This window comes from Myotis myotis, unplaced genomic scaffold (genome assembly GCF_014108235.1).
Source record: "Myotis myotis isolate mMyoMyo1 unplaced genomic scaffold, mMyoMyo1.p scaffold_m19_p_1, whole genome shotgun sequence".
Lineage (NCBI taxonomy): Eukaryota > Metazoa > Chordata > Mammalia > Chiroptera > Vespertilionidae > Myotis > Myotis myotis.
This window is the reverse complement of record NW_023416313.1, coordinates 203,185,493-203,204,891: the sequence shown is the minus strand read 5'-3', so window position 1 is coordinate 203,204,891 and position 19,399 is coordinate 203,185,493. Positions and strand designations below refer to the sequence as shown.

At 40.5% G+C, this 19,399-nt stretch overlaps 1 protein-coding gene across 2 annotated transcripts in view; it reads right to left on the bottom strand.

Annotated features, from left to right (window-relative positions):
- Window positions 1–19,399, bottom strand: part of BBOF1 (basal body orientation factor 1) — a 46,583-nt gene that overhangs the window by 5,280 nt on the left and 21,904 nt on the right. Inside the window, exons 6-11 of one of the 2 annotated variants that reach the window (XM_036312629.1) lie at window positions 18,573–18,643; window positions 17,756–17,900; window positions 14,360–14,853; window positions 8,959–9,060; window positions 4,711–4,785; window positions 4,022–4,136 (exon numbers count right to left, since the gene is read on the bottom strand). In XM_036312629.1, the coding sequence (XP_036168522.1) occupies window positions 4,022–4,136; window positions 4,711–4,785; window positions 8,959–9,060; window positions 14,360–14,853; window positions 17,756–17,900; window positions 18,573–18,643 (1,002 nt within the window). Of the gene's footprint in view, window positions 1–3,888; window positions 4,137–4,710; window positions 4,786–8,958; window positions 9,061–14,359; window positions 14,854–17,755; window positions 17,901–18,572; window positions 18,644–19,399 lie in introns of those variants that run through there. The other variant, XM_036312639.1, reaches the window with a different exon arrangement.

Genomic DNA, 19,399 nt, shown 5'->3' with positions numbered 1-19,399 from the left:
AAGTGCAATAGCCAGTCAGAGAAAGACAAGTATCACATGATCTCACTCATGTGGAATCTAATGAACAAAATAAACTGATGAATAAAATGAATCCAGAGACATAGAAGCGTAGAACAGACTGTGGAACCTCAGAGGGAAGGCAGGGGAGTGTGGGTGAGTGGTAAGTGATCAACCAAAGAACTTGTATATATATATGCATAACCCATGGACACAGACCATAGGGTGGTGAAGGCCTGGGACTTGGGGGTGGGGGTAAAGGCAGGCAGGCAGGCTAGAAGGGGTCAATGGGGGGAAGGGGAAAATGGGACAAATGAAATATTTTCAACAATAAAGATTTAATTTTTAAAAGGGGGGGGGGCATTCACACCAGACAGCTATTTTGTGTTGACTACTGTCATTCTTTTATTTGGCAATCTAAGGGAAAAGAGGTCAGGTTTTGCATATTTTAAAAATTCTTATGGCACACCAGTTGAAAATCACTGAGTTAAGGTGACTAGAATTTTAATAAAATACATTTATGACCCTACTGGGTCTTCCTGATTTATTTTGTTTTATTTCAGTTTTGCCTTCCTAAAGATGAGGCAGTAGAAATTTATAGAATGTCCCTTGTTTTATCTCTTGTCACAGCTGGCAACTGATAGTGATATTTAATCCAATCCAACAACTAGAGGCTGGATTGAATAAAAGGTCATACTCTCTAAATTCCAAGTGGAATTGAATCACAGAGACTTCTAAATTTTCCTTACATTTAACGGAAATCACTTTTTAAATAATACTAATCAGGAGACAGCCAATCAATGATTCTCTCTTATCATTGACATTTCTCCCTTCCTCTATGAAATCAATGAAAATATATTTTTAAAAATACTAATCAGAATCATGAAAATGGCAGGTATAATTAAATTAGAAGATGTTTCAATATTTAAAAAAAAAGAATGGTGTTCCTGTAATTGGAATCAATTTATTTGGTTAGTTATTTACTACTCAGAAGTTTCTTATTTCTTAGATAGAAAAAATAATTGTACAGTTGTTTATGCTAGTAGCAGCTAAAAAAATGAGTGTTTTGTTTTCATTTTGCTCTGATGTGGCCTCATTCTCTGATTTTACATTGTACTAATTATGAATAACAAGCACAAATAAAAAGCTCTTAAAAAGAAAATCTGGCTTTAAAAAAATGGTGCCATACTTACTTATACCAGTAAGACCTCTGTCCCCTACCTGTAGTGACTTAGACTTCCCACCTCTGTCCAAAGCCAAGAGTTAAATGGGACGTTATGTTTTAATTCTTACATAAAAGATAGTACATATTTTGGCTAGGCTGTGGATTTCAAAAGACAATTTATATGTTTTCAACACTAAAAGGCAAAACATGCATTTGCATTAAGTATATGCCTTCCTTATGTGGATAGTTATAAAAATGTCCACAATCTCATACTAGTAATACTCATTTCACTGATACCTGAGATAGTAGAGCTAAAGAACTGTGACTTAGCAAGAAGCTCATGGGGAAAGGTAACTACCGGGAGCCGGTCCATGCTTGCTGTTTCAAGGGACCTGGTATATATGGCATACTGTTCTTAATATGTTTGCTCACCTTCTTGGCACTATGTGTTTTAACCAAGGTCTCTGAGAAAGGTTGTTTCCCCAGGCAGGGATTTTCCCCTGAAGTTAGGGAGGGAATAAAACCTCTTAACTAAGTGCCAGGCGGGTAATTAATCACTTTAACTACAAACAATCATGCTTAAGCTACATAATCTTTACTCCCTGGAATGGAGATAAGAAACGCCCTAACCTTTGTAATAGAGATTGATAGGATTGAATCAACTGGTATAAATACAGATGTAACAAGACAGCGAGAGACAGAACTTAGAACACAGAACTTAGAACACAGAACTAAGAAGACAGAACCTACAGAACTAGAGACAGAAGAACTTCGCTGGAGAGAACATGGCAAAAGATCCTGGACTGAACCTGACTACAGAAATGGGCAAGAGAACCTGACTAGAACCTGGTGACTGAACCTGGCTGGAGAACCTGGACAGAACCTGGCTGGAGAACCTAGCGAGGGAACATGGCTACAGAACCTGGCTGGAGAACCTGGAGAACCTAGCAAGAGAACATGGACACAGAACCTGGCTGGAGATCTGAAGCAGAACCTCTCTGGAGATCCAGACCAGAACTTGGCTGGAGATCCTGGCTAGGCTGCTGATCAACTGAACACTGTCTCCGTGTCATTCCTTCTTCGCCGACTCCATCCACACCTTTGGGGACCCCTGGACCTGCTGGGGTTGGACCCCGGCATCTGGCGCCCGAACAGGGACCCCTAGGTAAGCCCCACTCTCAGGAGGGATAGGACTCCACCGTAGGAAGAGGGTGGATAGTCTTCGCCGACTCTGTCCACACCTTTGGGAACCCCTGGACCTGCTGGGGTTGGACCCCGGCATATGGCGCCCGAACAGGGACCCCTAGGTAAGCGCCCCGCACTCGGGACGGATAGGACTCCACCGTAGGAAGAGGGTGGATAGTCTTTGCCCCACAATCGGGACGGATCGGACTCCACCATAGGAAGAGGGTGGATAGTCTTCGCCGACTCCGTCCACACCTTTGGGAACCCCTGGAACAGGATTCCCCTAGGTAAGCCCCCCCCCATTGAGAACCCCCACATTCGGGACGGATAGGACTCCACCAGTGTATTGCAGACCCCCCTATAGAGGATAAGTAGGGTAAGAAGGTGGATAGTACAGAACTTAGATTGAGAAGATGTACCATACTGAGTCCAAAGAAAAAAGACTCTGTATTGATTCTTAGATTGAGAAGATGTGCCATACTGAGTCCAAAGAAATAAGATTCTGTATTGATCTTTTAACACATATGCTTGCTAGCAGAGGAATTAAGGTTACTCCCAGTCAGACAGAACGTTTTATACAAGAAGTATGGCCATGCTTTTCTGAGGAAGGAAAGGTAAATGTAAAGGCATGAGAGAAGGTAGGCCCAAGGAGCCTTATCCTTAACCCCACTGCAGCCTTTCCACCCTGGGAAAGTGCAGGATTGGCAAGCTCTCTCTGGGGTGATAGATCAGGACTCAGGTAATAGCAGAAAGCGCCAATCCTACTCTTAAAATGGATATAAGAGAGCATTTGGGGTTTTTCTTTTTAATGCCTGCTTTTAAAAAATAAAAAAGGGGGAATTTACCGGGAGCCAGTCCATGCTTGCTGTTTCAAGGGACCTGGCATATATGGCATACTGTTCTTAATATGTTTGCTCACCTTCTTGGCACTATGTGTTTTAACCAAGGTCTCTGAGAAAGGTTGTTTCCCCAGGCAGGGATTTTCCCCTGAAGTTAGGGAGGGAATAAAACCTCTTAACTAAGTGCCAGGCGGGTAATTAATCACTTTAACTACAAACAATCATGCTTAAGCTACATAATCTTTACTCCCTGGAATGGAGATAAGAAACGCCCTAACCTTTGTAATAGAGATTGATAGGATTGAATCAACTGGTATAAATACAGATGTAACAAGACAGCGAGAGACAGAACTTAGAACACAGAACTTAGAACACAGAACTTAGAACACAGAACTAAGAAGACAGAACCTACAGAACTAGAGACAGAAGAACTTCGCTGGAGAGAACATGGCAAAAGATCCTGGACTGAACCTGACTACAGAAATGGGCAAGAGAACCTGACTAGAACCTGGTGACTGAACCTGGCTGGAGAACCTAGCGAGGGAACATGGCTACAGAACCTGGCTGGAGAACCTGGAGAACCTAGCAAGAGAACATGGACACAGAACCTGGCTGGAGATCTGAAGCAGAACCTCTCTGGAGATCCAGACCAGAACTTGGCTGGAGATCCTGGCTGGAGATCCTGGCTAGGCTGCTGATCAACTGAACACTGTCTCCGTGTCATTCCTTCTTCGCCGACTCCATCTGCGCCTTTGGGAACCCCTGGACCCGCTGGGGTTGGACCCTGGCAGGTAACAGTTATATGTATTGTTTGGTTAGATTACAGACTCCTTACCATGTCAGACTCATGTGATCCTTTCTGATTATTGGATATTACCAGTTCATGAGAAGACTCTGAGATTGGTACTTGCTGGGTGATGAACGTTTGATCTTTAAGCTTACTTTCATCCCTTAAATAAAGACAAAGAGACCTGTCAACAACCATGCACACATAGAATCTAGTTCAGAACAATAGAACCATTGTGATCAGGCTCATGTTCATTGCTTTGTCAAGAAAGACTTTACTTTTGCCCTGGCCATATGGCTCGGTTGGAGCATCATCCCATACACCAAAAGGTTGTGGGTTTGATCCCTGTCAGGGCACAACCTAGATTGTGGGTTCAATTCTGAGTCAGGGCACGTAGAGGAGGCAACTGATTGATGCTTCTCTCACACATTGATGTTTCTCCCTTCCTCTCTAGAATCAATTAAAAAAACATTCTTGGCCGAACCGGTTTGGCTCAGTGGATAGAGCATCGGCCTGCGGACTGGGGGGTCCCAGGTTCGGTTCCGGTCAGGGGCATGTACCTTGGTTGCGGGCGCATCCCCCGTGGGGGGCGTGCAGGAGGCAGCTGATCGATTTCTCTCATTGATGTTTCTAGCTCTCTGTCCCTCTCCCTTCTTCTCTGTAGAAAATCGGTAGAATATATTTAAAAAAATAATAATAATTCTTGGATGAGGATTTTTAAAAAAGAGAGACCTTACCCAAATTCCTCTGTTTGTCCATTGTCTGGAACAACATATTCTGAACCTGGAGATCTAGACCTCTGATTATATTTCCTGTGGTGGGTAAAAGTTAACAATGAGGCAGTGTCTCCTTGTGCCTTTATTTCAACTATACTCTAAAAGTGCTAAATTAATGCTTCCATTGGATGGGCTTCTCATTTTCAAAAAAAATGATCTTTTACACACACATAGAGGCAGTGTAATGTTAAGGCAAGTTAATATAAACTTATAGTCTCTTAAAGTTGAGACATGTTGAACTTAAGAAATGGGAAATACTTATGGAGATGATCATGATGATGCTACATAACAGCTATTAATGGTGATGGGCAAGGTTAAACCAGAGTACTGACCAAAACAAAACAAACATAAAACATGGCCAGAAAAATTTCCTTCCTACAAAATGAACCACAGAACACAGCATAAATGGAGAGACACCGTATAAAAATTTCTCTCATACTTTGGCAAGTCTGGTTAAAACACAGGAAATAAACATATTACTATGTCAATATTTTAATTTGAAAGTGAGCTTAACAGTTACAAAAAGTATAGGAGGGGTTTTTTTGTTTTGTTTTTTGCCAGCAGATAAAGACACATATCTCACTCCTAAAACTTGCCCTCAACTAGGTGCACATGAAAGAAGCATAAACCTATTTAAAATCTGGCTATCCTCGCCCTAGCTGGGTAGTTTAGTTGGTTAGCGCATTTTCTTTGTCCTGATATGCCAAGGTTGTGGGTTCAATCCCCGGTCAAGGCACGTACAAGAAGCAACAAATGAATGTATAAATAAGTGGAACAACAAATCAATGTTTCTCAAGTCAATTTTTTTAACCCATTCAAAATCTGGCTATCTTAAATAGTCTAATAATGTACTTTAGGTACTACCAGTGCCTAAGTTATAGCCAGAGTTGTTCCTGATGCATTAGAGTACAGTTTTTTGATTATACTAGTACATACCCCTTCGATTTAGCTCACTCACAAAGAAAAATACTGAACTACTGGATTCACAATCATATACAATCTACTGTGAATTCTTACCAACTTCCTAATTAATCTACTTTCCTTGGTAGACCTTTTATCATTTAATTCCTCCCTAATATTAGGTTTCTTAATCTCATCTTTATCTCAACATTTCACCATTCTATTCCTATATTCTTTTTCCTTCATCTATCACTGGCATGAGATTCCAGTAGGCTTAGACATGGTTTCATTGCGGCCAGGTTCAAGTTCATTACTAAGATTTCACTCAATTTCCTGTTTCTCCAGTATTGAAAACAACACAGTATGGAACTCAAGGCCTGGAACTCAGGCTGTATTCCCTGGGAGAAGTCAACTCACAATGAGACAGACATTCAGTACTTATAGTCTAGATCAGTGATGGCGTGAACCTTTTGAGTTCGGCGGGTCAGCATTTTGAAAAACCCTAACTTAACTCTGGTGCCGTGTCACATACAGAAATTTTTTGATATTTGCAACCATAGTAAAACAAAGACTTATATTTTTGATATTTATTTTATATATTTAAATGCCATTTAACAAAGAAAAATCAACCAAAAAAATGAGTTTGCATGTCACCTCTGACACGCATGTCATAGGTTCGCCATCACTGGTCTAGATTGTACCTCCACATCTTCAAAAGACTACCAGAGACACAAGGAAACGTCGAAGTCCTTTATCTTCCAGTTAGCCAATACTTTAAACTCCTCTTGTTTGGTTGTACTCTTCTTTGTTCCTCTGTTTATTAATTGTGGTTATTCCTAAAGGTTCTAGCCTCAGCCCTTTACTTTTCTACCTACATCCACTTTCCTAAACTCAACTACCAATTTTCATTAAACATGCTCACATCTCTCTCCCTAAACTATCACCTGTACTCCAAACACTATTTGCACATGCCTGAAGTATTTTTTACTTCAATATTGCCATCATCTCCAATTTGACACTGAAAATACTACTTTCTGTTTCTTCTGCTACTTTCTGTTTCTTCTGCCTAGAATGGTTTTTCTCCCTTTTTTATTCCGACTTACCTTTCAGAGGTCAGCTCAAGCTTTTACTTCCTCAGAAATATTCCTGACCTCAATTAGGTCAGATTCCCCTAATCAAGGCTCTCATACCACTCCTTTGAGCCTATGGCATAGTTGTACTTTTGAATATATTTATGTGATGATTTGAATAATGACTTTCTTCCACATAGACCATGAACTCCCTGGTATTAGGCATGTCTTTATTTGCCCACCATGATATCCTCAGTAAATGGCAGCACTCAATATGCATTTGTTAAATGACTCGGATAGATTAAATAAAATTTAAATATTTCCCTCACATTGGCGTTTCAGATTTTTCATTTGACTTTAATACTGCCATTCTTTTATTTCTTAATCTAAAAACTTAAACGTTTATACTTTGTTGTCTTTATTCCTTTTGTCCTTGATCACTAAGCTATTTCTCCTTCCCATCTTTCAGCTTCCTTTTTTCTGACTGCTCCCACTCTTCCCTAACCCCCTCACTACCACATGAGTAGTGCAGCAGCTTCTGCTGGTCCCCACCTCTATTTCTGTCCTCCAAGCCATCATATTGTCTTTGCTAGGTTCTGGTCAGCTCTGAGAACAATAACCTGTGAGCCCTTCCACTGAAAGTATGAGAGTATGGCTTATTGCTCTTTGTATTCCTTTAAGGTAAAGGAGAAAAATAAGTTACACTGCTCTACAATCTACACTAGCATAAGTTCAGGCTTTTCTGCATGGTTTTTAAAGGCTCAGCATAATATATAGATTAATCCTTATTTCTTATTACTAATTATTCTCTAGCACAGTGGTTCTCAACCTTCCTAATGCCGCAACCCTTTAATACAGTTCCTCATGTTGTGGTGACGCCCAACCATAAAATTATTTTCGTTCCTACTTCATAACTGTAATTTTGCTACTGTTATGAATCATAATGTAAATATCTGATATGCAGGATGTATTTTCATTGTTACAAATTGAACATAATGAAAGCATAGTGATTAATTACAAAAACAATGTGTGTTTTCCGATGGTCTTAGGTCACCCCTGTGAAAGTGTCGTTCAACCCCCACAGGGGTCGCGACCCACAGGTTGAGAACCGCTGATCTAGCATTACCACACTTCTTCAAGCTAGGCAGTTTTCCTCAAGGTTCCCAAAATACCTGATACCCATTTCTACCTTGGGCTTTTGCTTATGCTGTCTGCCCCTTGCCTAATGTGTCCTGCCCCCTCTCTCAACTATTCCACTCTCTTACAAGGCACCCACAGAGTCATACTTCCTGTCTTTCTGACTGAAGTCTTCCTCCCTGACTACTCTAGCCCATTGACATATTGTCTGAACTCCAATTGTACCATCTATTTTTTTCCTTGTTATTTTTGGTTTTGTTTGATCTCTCTGAGATCAAAGGCAATGTCTCTTAATTCTGTTGAATCCCCAGAATACCTAACATAGTGCCAAGCACATAACAGGCAATCAGTAAGTGGTTAATTTTACCCACTTTATAGTTCATTACCAGGGTTATAGTTACTGATAAAACATAGTGGAGAAAGTGAAAACAAATCATTAAAAAGAATTATTTCAGCCTGGCTGGTGTGGATCAGTGGTTGAGCTTCGACCCATGAACCAGGAGATCAAGGTTCAATTACCCATCAAGGCACATGTCCGTGTTGTGGGTTTGATCCCCAGTAGGGGGTGTGCAGGAGGCAGAGCGATGATTCTCTCTCATCGTTGATGCTTTTTCTTTCATCTCTCTCTCCTTCTCCCTTTCTCCCTCTGAAATCATTTTTTTTAATTAAAAATAATTTTTAAAAATATCTGTAGATTTTTGTTTTCCTTTTTAGGTCTTTTCCTTGGTATTAGAGAGTCTCTTGTTAGGTAATAAGAGATTCTCTCTTATTAGAGATTAATAATCAGCTTAAAAAACCATTTACTTATCTTTGTAGACTAATAAAATCTTAACAATTGTTATGCTTCTCTACATTACCGCTCATTCAGCTGTGCAATATTGTACCTTTTTAGCAAGCATTACCTTAAACATCTAAAATTAATCTCTTTTCTACCCCCTTATTTATTTATCTCTGAGAATTGCTTAGCTAAGCAGTATGACCCTTTTATATTTTCTGATCTTTTCCTAATCCTTTCATTCTAAGCGAGAATAAGTTCATTATTCCTAAATGATTTTAAGGATTGATGACAACTTGGTATTTTACTATAGAAACAGGGATTTACCTGGGACCAAAACCATTCATTTTTGCAAAAAGCAATCGTAAGACTTTCTCCTTCTGCTCCCAAGTCAAATCTCCAATATCCACATTTCCTTGAATATCTGTCCTGAAGAATATCAAAGGAAAAGGAAGTGAAAAGGAAAAATATGGTCAAAGTAAGCATCTCCTTTTTTTTTAAATATAAAATATGTACATATGAGAAAAAATTTCCAAAATATGTAAATATGAGAAAAGAAAATATCTCTCTCCCTCTCCCTTCCTCTCTGAAATCAATAAAAATATATTTTTAAAAAAGAAATAAAACTAACACAAGTGCTCTATGTGCAAAAAATTTCTCACATTATACATCAATACTCACTCTACATGTAAGCCGACCTGGTTCAGAGGTTGGTTGGTGCTCAACCACTGAGCCACGGCATGTTAGTTTTCTTTAAAAGTTTAGGTTTTGCCCAATCGGCTCAGGGGTTGAGTGTCGACCTAAGAACCAGGAGGTCACAGTTCAATTCCAGGTCAGGGCAAATATCCGGATTTCAGGCTCCATCCTCAGTATGGAGCATGCAGGAGGCAGCCGATCAATGATTCTCTCTCATTATTGATGTTTCTCTCTCTCTTTCTCCCTCTCCCTTCCTCTCTGAAATAAAAAAAAAAATATTTTCAAAAAAGTTTAGGTTTTGCTTTATTATCACCATATACTTCAACTGTCCTTCTCCAATCTGCCTTTTAAGCCTCTTAAAAATCATTTACTTACCCTAACCAGTTTGGCTCAGTGGATAGAGTGTCAGCCTGAGGACTAAAGGGTCCCTCCCAGGCTCGATTCCGGTCAAGGGCATGTACCTTGGTTGCAGGCACATCCCCAGTAGGGAGTGTGCAGGAGGCAGCTGATCAATGTTTCTCTCTCATCGATGTTTCTAAGTCTCTATCCCTCTCCCTTCCTCTCTGTAAAAAATCAAATATATATATATATATATATATATATATATATATATATATATATATAAATCATTTACTTATCTTTTACTTTCCTATTGACTCTACCTGCCCTGCTGAGGGTTTATAGGGGGAAGAGTGCTCTAACAGATTTTATTGATTTCAAAAAGGATGGGAGAGGAAGAGAGAGATAGAAACATCCATGATAAAAGGGAATCATTGATTGGCTGCCTCCTGCACATTGGACCAAGCTCATAGCCCAGGCATGTGCCCTTGACCAGAATCGAACCTGGGACCCGATGCTCTATCCACTGGGCCAAACTGGCTGGGGCCATAGACAAAAAACTTTAAAAGAAACTGCCTTATGTTTGATAGGGACTCAACTTGCTTGGCATTAAATAAATTAGAGGGAATTGTAGAGGATCTGTTGGTAAAAAAGAGTTAAAAATTATACACTGTGTGGACATTTTTGAAGAAGAGTCTTAGCTTTCAGAAGCTATTAACCATGTCTAACCTTTCTAGCAGCTAATTTAGAAGAGCATACAAATTAATCCACTAAAAAATAATTTAAGGCAGAAAATACATTTGGAAGCACTCTTAGTAAGATGTTAAGTACATAGATGTCTGGAGTCCTTTTAAGTTTCTTGACTTAAGGCCTTTGAAGAATCTAATTTCATTGGGGTATAAAACATAATTTTAACAATAATCTTTAAAAATGCACCATAATTGCTGAAACCGGTTTGGCTCAGTGGATAGAGCGTCGGCCTGCGGACTCAAGGGTCCCAGGTTCGATTCCGGTCAAGGGCATGTACCTGGGTTGCGGGCACATTCCCAGTAGGAGATGTGCAGGAGGCAGCTGATCGATGTTTCTCTCTCATCGATGTTTCTAACTCTCTATCCCTCTCCCTTCCTCTCTGTAAAAAATCAATAAAATATATTTAAAAAATAAAATAAAATAAAAATAAAAAAAATAAAAATGCACCATAATTTAATCTATGGTTTATAGGGGGAAGAGTGCTCCAACAGATAGAAATGCTAAGGAAGCAATTAATCACAGTATATAATCTACAACTGTTTCAAGTATTCTGGAACCTTTATCATAGTAACAGTACATCTCAAGGAAACTTGTGGGGACTTTTGGTTAATACAATGATAGGGGCACTACTGGGTGTCTTCCAATCCAAGAGACAGTTCTGTATAAGAAAGAATTGTTGAGAACCACAGGAAGGCTGGCTGAGTGGAAATTCTACAACTAGAAGGAAAGAGAAAAGCATACCGAGACTCAGAGGAGGTGCGGTGTGGAAATAAAGTACAGAGGTACAGAAGTGCATGCGGAGAGGGCTGGTGGCTGAGGACATGGTTGTCTTTTTCAATCGGGAGGGAGTCTCAAGCTCTGAGCTCCAGTTCCGGGCGAGTCTCTGGGGACCCAGACTCATACGGGAGAAAGTGGACTGTCTGGCATCGGTCAGGACTCAAGGGCAGCTTTCTCTTGGAGGTGCTTGCAGTGATTGCCGGAACACTGAGTAGCAGGGCCTCTGAGGGCAGGACTGAGAGCAGCCATAACTGCTCTCTCCGCCCTGTTGATCCCCTGGGACCCCACCCCGCCCAAGTTGTGCAAGGAGGCTTTTGCATATGAAAGGCCTGGCCCTTTGCAATCTGATAATTACCTAACAAACTGCAGCTGGCCCAAGGCCCCAGGGCAAATGCATTGCTTCACAGCTGGCTCCTGCTGGGTAGCCTCAGGAAAAGGCTAGATTAGCACCTCCTTAGAGATCCAGGAGCCAGGGTGCCCCGTGGTCAGAGTGGGACCATCCAGATTGCAGCTCCTCAGATCCATAAAGGACACACTCAAGGGGCAGACTTAGTGACCATCAAAGCCCCATTGAAGCAAGTCTTGCCCCGGAGGGGTGTCTCCAGCTCAGAAGTTCTCCCACTGCAGACACAGCTGATTCTCACAGCCAATTGGCCCGGAGGTCAATCCCTCCCAGTGTTACCCACAATAATCAAGGCTTAACTACAGCAAGACTGTGCACAAAGCCCACAGTGGGGTGCACCAAGAGTGTCTACCTCAGGTAATTGGGGAGGCTGAGCCACTGGGCCCTATAGGACACCTAGCACACAAAGCCACTCTATCAACACAGGGAAGCATACAAAATGCGGAGACAAAGAAACAGGACACAAATAACAGAAATGGAGGAAAGCAAACTACTGGATATAGAGTTCAAAACCACACTTTAAAGGTTTTTCAAGAATTTTCTAGAAACTGCCGATAAACTTAATGAGGCCCTCAAGAAATCTAATGAGACCCTCGAGGTTGTGATAAAGGACCAACTAGAAATTAAGCATACACTGACTAAAATAAAGAATATTATACAGACTCCCAACAGCAGACTAGAGGATCGCAAGAATCAAGTCAATGATTTGAAATATGAAGAAGCAAAAAACACCCAACTGGAAAAGCAAAAAGAAAAAAGAATCCAAAAATATGAAGATAGTGTAAGGAGCCTCTGCGACAGCTTCAAGCATACCAACATCCGAATTATAAGGGTGCCAGGAGAAGAGAGAGAGCAAGATATTGAAAACCTATTTGAAGAAATGATGACAGAAACTTCCCCTACCTGGTGAAAGAAATAGACTTACAAGTCCAGGAAGTGCAGAGAACCCCAAACAAAAGGAATCCAAAGAGGACCACACCAAGACACATCATCATTAAAATGCCAACATCAAAAGACAAAGAGAGAATCTTAAAAGCAGCAAGAGAAAGAAACTCAGTTACCTACAAGGGAATACCCATATGACTGTCAGCTGATTTCTCAACAGAAACTTTGCAGGCCAGAAGGGAGTGGCAAGAAATATTCAAAGTGATGAATACCAAGAACCTACAACCAAGATTACTTTATCCAGCAAAGCTATCATTCAGAATTGAAGGTCAGATAAAGAGCTTCACAGATAAGGAAAAGCTAAATGAGTTCATCACCACTAAACCAGTATTATATGAAATGCTGAAAGGTATCCTTTAAGAAGAGGAAGAGGAAGAAAAAGGTAAAGATACAAACTATGAACAACAAACTCACATCTATCAACAAGTAAATCTAAAAATCAAGTGAATAAATAATCTGATGAACAGAATAAACTGGTAATTATAATAGAATCAGGGGCATAGAAAGGGAGTGGACTGACTATTCTTGGGGAGGGGGAAGGGGTGTGGGGGATGCGGGAAGAGACTGAACAAAAATTTTGCACCTATGGATAAGGACAGTGGGGGGGGGGTGAGGGTGGAGGGTGGGGTGGGAAACGGGTGGAGGGGAGTTATGGGGGGAAAAAGAGGAACGACTGTAATAATCTGAACAATAAAGATTTAATTAAAAAAAATAAAAATCAATGGAGAAGCATTGAGCAGACTGTCAAATTACAGTGGGAAGGCTGGGGAATGTTGGGGAGGGGAAGTAAGAGATCAACCAAAGGACTTGTATGCATGCATATAAGCATAACCAGTGGACACAAGACACTGGGGGGGTGGGGTGAGGGCATGTGCCGGGGGGTAGGGGAGGCCAGGGAAGGTCAATGGGGGGAGGGGGGGGAAAGAGACATATGTACTATTATCTGTAATACTTTAAGCAATAAAATTAAATTTAAAGAAAAAAAAGAATTGTTACAATGAATTGTTACTGGTATATTGATTTTTTAAATAATATGTTTAGTTAGGTATTATTACCTATAAATTTCATCTCAGAATAGTAAAGGGAATATCTATATATATAAATCTATATATATAAAAGCCTAAGCAACTGAATGACCAAGCGACCTAATGACCGTTTGACCGTTTGCTATGACACGCACTGACCACCAGGGGGCAGGTGCTCGAGCAGCAGCTGCGGCAGGCGCAGTGGGCCAGGATGAGCGGGAGCAGCGCGGCACCACTTTGTGCACTACTACATCCCTGGGGGATGTTGGACTGCCAGTTTCGGCTCGATCCCCGCAGGCCAGCCTGCGAAACCAGCAGTCCGACATCTCTCGAGGGGTCCCAGATTGCGAGAGGGCACAGGCCAGGCTGAGAGACCTCACTGGTGCACGAATCCGTGCACTGGGCCTCTAATTATAAAATATTTATGAAAGTATGTTTATAAAAAATGTTTAACCTGAATCTAATTAAACCTTTGTAACTAGTTTATAGGAAATGAAATAAAAGAACATGTTAAAAGATACTGCAATGACATCCTATGGGAAAAAGTAATCTAGTCTCTTTAACAGTTTCTCTTATGAAGAAAAGAGGGCACCACTAACAATATTTATTAGGCCCCACAAACTATGCCAAGCATAGGGGTTACAAAGATGAGTTAGTTCCTATCCTCAAGTACCTCACTAAGTAATCTACTCAGTACTTAGATATTACCAAACTGAATTTTTCAGGGTTCTTATTTCTCTAAAGGCACAAAAATAGCAGCACAAAAGATAAAATATTAAAGTATTATTAGTACCATTTACTAGCCTCTTTAAGATCCTGATCCACACTATTGGTGCTGTGCTCTCTGCCATCAAATGTTCGAATTTTGGGATATTCTGTTCTTCCTGCGTATGCCTCTCGCATTTTTAAATTGAAAGCAGCTTGTGCCATCTGCTTATAATGCAACCTGTTAAATGCAATCTCTTGCTTCACTTGGTGTAGAGCATCCAAAAAGAACCTTTCCACTTCTGTTCTCTCATCTAGTATGTTCTTGGCCAGTTTCTTCACTCTATTCATTTCCCTATTCTTCTTCTGAAGCAGGTTCTTCAGGTTGTAAATTTCAATCTGATCACTTTGGTTATTTACCATTGCCTGCTGCTTCTGTTTTAGAACTTCAGTCTCAAACTCTCTAGTCAGACAACTCAGGGCAGTCTCCAAGCTTACCACCTTCTTCTGAAGATTTTGGATTTGTGACCTCTGCTGGGTAAGTTGCATAACCTTTTCTTTAACCAACAGATCGTTGATTTCCTAAAAACAGAAAGAGGTGAGAGATTTCTTTTTTCTTTAGTCAATTTCAGAACTTAAAAGTTCCTCTCCAATTTCCATTACTTTGTGAGATTTGAGTATGATGCCAATTTGAGATGGGATATTTTAGAATTCTGTGTATAGAGAGTAAAAAACATCCTAGGGTCCTTGTCTAGACTTGTGAAGACCACTGATTTTGCCAATTAAGACACTTTCCTTCCCCTAAAGTTCTGAAAGGTTAAATATTTTATATTATCAAAAGGGTAATTCCAAAATCAGTATGACTATACAGTAAAAACATTAATTTCACAACTATATACTGGAAATTCTGGCAGTTTGCTAATTACCTATCTCAATGTCCATTTTCTCTTTCCTCCTGAGTAATAAAACCCCAATTTTTTTCAGGAAGGCAGTAAACTCAGTTGAAAATTCCCTGTCTCCCGTGTGGTTCAGCATAGCGATGTGGGTTCTGATCAATGTGGTGTAAGTAGAAATGTGTGTAGAAAGTCCAGGAAGACCACTAAAGGGAGGGGCATATATTTTTCCTTCTTGTCCTTCCTTCCTGCTGTTTTAGTAATGATTAGAGCTCCAGAAGCTGCTGTGGGCCATGGGGTGACTTTGAGGATGTAAGCCACATGCTGCAGAGCAGAGTTAAGGAACCTGGGCTCTGTTGGCTTTGTGGCACTACCATTCCAGTTCTGACTTTCCTTTAGGTGAGAGAATAAACCCTTATGTGATGATGCCTCTGTTGTCAGAGCTGTTACAGCTGAACCTGTTCCTAAGTGATTCAGAGACCAACTCTAAGCAAAGCAAGTATTCTCAAGTAGTAGATAATAGGAGTTGTATTTATGTTTCTGATATATTCTTTATAATGTTAAGTCTAATGCTTCTTAGTCATTCAGTAATCTTTTGAGATACGAAAGGTACATCATTCAGACAGAAGAAAAATGATCCCTTTGTCCTTATGTATCTTTATTATACTCAACTAGAGGCCCAGTGCACAAAAATTTGTGCACTCGAGTGGGGGGTCCCCTCAGCCCAGCCTGCGCCCATTCACAGTCCAGGAGCCCTTGGGGGATGTCTACCTGTCGACTTAGGCCCACTCCCCGGGGGATCAGGCCTAAGCTTGCAGTCAGACATCCTTCTGGCAGCTAGGGAGCCCTAGGGCGATGTCCGACTAAAGGCTTAGGCCCCCAAGGGATCCGGTCTAAACCGTTAGTTGGACATTCTTAGTGCTGCCACGGAGGTGGGAGAGGCTCCTGCCACCACCACTGCACTGGCCAACCATGAGCCAGCTTCTGGCTGAGTGGCCCTCCCCATATGAAAGTGCACTGACCACCAGAGGGCAGCTCCTGCATTGAGCATCTGCCTCCTGGTGGCCAGTGCACATCATAGCAACCGGTCATTCTATCATTCAGTCAATGTGCATATTAGCCTTTTATTATTATTATATAGAATGTCCCTATTTCCCCCTTTTTGCCCCCTCTACCCAGCTCTTGCCCCCACTTCTCTCTGGCCATCACCATACTGTTGTCTGTGTCCATGGGTTGTGCATATATTTTCTTTAGCTAATCCCTTCTTTAAATTCACTTCTTTAAATTTTTATTTTCAGATTAGTGCTTATAACTGCACTATTATATATTTTCTATTGTATCATTTAGAATTAAGATATTTTTTAATTGAACCCTTGTAAATTTTAGCACAATTTAATAAATTATGCTAGAAGCAATTAGGAGATTTTTCATGTAATGCATACACACTTCAATTAATATTTTATTAATCTTTAATTTTTTAATATTTTAATTTGAAATAATCTCATACATGTAAAAAAACTATAAAATACTACAGCATATTATATGTACCCTTCATCCAATTCCTTAGGTGTTAATAATTTAAACATAACCATTATGTAACTAACAAAATTTGGAATATAGTTTTCTTATAATCTCTTTAATGTTACTTAATCCATTTACTTTGTTTTTGTTAATCTTCACCCAAGGATATTTTTCCATTGAATTTTAGAGAGAGTGAAGGGAAAGGGAGAGACACATTGATTGGTTGCCTCCTGCACATGCTCTGATAGGGACTGGGGATCAAGCCAACAACTGAGGTACGTGTCCTTGACTGGAATCAAACCTGGAACCCTTCAGTCCACAGGCTAATGCTCTATCCATAGAAAAACAGGCTGCAGCTTAATTCATTGACTTTTAATCTACATGTATCTTTATATTTAAAGTGGGTTTTGTTTTTGATTCACCCTCATAATCTGTCTTTTAATTGGTGCATTTATGCCACTGACTTTCAGAGTGCTTACTGATAGAGTTACTACCATATCAGGCAGCTCCTGGGGCTTCTGGGGCGGGGCTGCCTTGCCGCCCAGGACCCACCAATCGACCGGGTCCTGGGCGGCAAGGTGGGCCCAGCTCCTGGGGCTTCTGGGGTGGGGCTGCACTGGATAGCAGTGCGCTGGCAGCTCGTGCTGTCCCACCCTGCCTGCAGTATGCAAATTAGCCGCCATCTTTGTTGGCAGTTAATTGCATATCGTGCTGATTAGCCAATGGGAGGCGTAGCGAAGGTATGGTCAATTACCATGTTTGTCTATTATTAGATAGGATGCTTAGTATTTATCAACTTAATCCTTAAAAATAAAAAGATAGGGCCCTGCCAGTGTGGCTCAGTGGTTGAGCTTGACTCATGAATCAGGAGGTCATAGTTCGATTCCCAGTCAGGCACATACCTGGGTTTCAGGCTAGATCCCTAGTAGGGGGCATGCAGGAGGCAGCTGACCAATGATTCTCATCATTGATATTTATATTTCTCTCTCCCTCTACCTTCCTCTCTTTAAAATCAGTAAGAACATATTTTTTAAAAAGATAGGAAGCAAAGTCTAAAAGAGAATTGGAACCTTTTGATATAAAAGGGAAGTTTTAGACTCTAGCAGCTTCGCAGATTCTTTTTGTAGAGCATCAGCTTCCTTCAGGTGGTAGTCAAGAGCTTTCTGGAGAGAAACATTCTCTTTAAAAACAGCTCTTCCAGCACTGTTCAATTGCCTGAAATAGAGACACACAAGATTTCAAAACAGAGGTCTAAGTTTCAGATATTACCAAACTAGGACAATTATTGCTTTATCCCCTCAAATTAATGATAAGGACAACTCTGACAGGTTGCTATTATTAACCCCATTTTTAAAAAACATATTTTTACTGATTTCAGAGAGGAAGGGAGAGGGAGAGATAGAAACATCAATGATGAGAGAGAATCATTGATTGGCTGCCTCCTGCACGCCCCCTACTGGGAACCGAGCCTGAAATGCAGGCATGTACCCTTGACCAGATCAAACCTGGGACCCTTCAGTCACAGGCCGACACTCTATCCACTGGGCCAAAAAATGGGGTTAAGGTATTAACCCCATTTTGTAGATAAAGAAATTTAATTTCAAAAAATTAAGGAATCTACCACAGTCCATTGGTATATGTGTTGAGAACCAGTCTAATTTCAAAGCCCAGTTTCTTACCTGCACATGATGCTGCTACAAAAAGGGTGGAGAGGAAGAGGGTGGAAACACAAAGTTTTCTTTATGGAAACAGTGAGGGAAAATAAGCCAGAAAATTCAAAGAAAGCAAACCAGGAGAGAAGTAGGAAAACAACATGATAAGAACAAAACAAACCTGAAAGAAGTAAGAGAGGCTATTAAAAAGGGGAGAATGGCAGCAGTCTCTTACACAACAGCTTCATGATGGGCTCTCTCTGCCAGCATTATTACCTTCTTTTCAGCTTCCTGTTCTAGTCGGTGCTAAAGAAGAAAATAGTCTGTTTTAATACAGAGTTATATTTCTAACAACAAATTTACACATCAAAAAGGTAAGTATTTTATAATGTCAAAATACTCCTGTCCACATGACCTGATGTGAACTCCACCTATTGATAGAGGAGTCAGAAGAATAATGTGAACACAGGAACCTTAGGGTACCTCCCAATCTCATTAAAGAAACAACATGACAAATAAATAGGAAAAAAATTCCACATTAGTATGGCAAAGCAGAGCTGAGAGAAATTTCTGCTAAATAAATGAGGAGAGTCAGTATCTATGAGAGGGATGAGAGTCATTATTCATTCATTCAACAAATTCCTATGGAGCAATAATAGTATACCAGGTTTTTTAAACACTGGAGATTCTGTGGTGAACAAAACAGATAGGGTCCCTGCTCTCATGGAGATTACATACTATGATTGGACCCAAACAATAATAATAATTAAAATGTGCATCATGTGTACCAGAGTGACCTCTCCAATCCCACCTCCCCTATATAATGAGGTACATGCATCTTTAGTTCCACCAGGGAAACACCAAACTGAGGGAGATATGTCTGAAAGCATTGGTAAGATGACAATCTCACTTGGGGGTTTCAAGAATCTCGAACTGGGAAGGGAAAAAAGACTACACTTTGACATATCTAAAATAGGTTTTATTTTCCCTATTTTTTAGTCTACTGTGATTTGATAAAAAAACAAAACAAAACTAACAAGGTACCAAATGGAAGGTTGATAT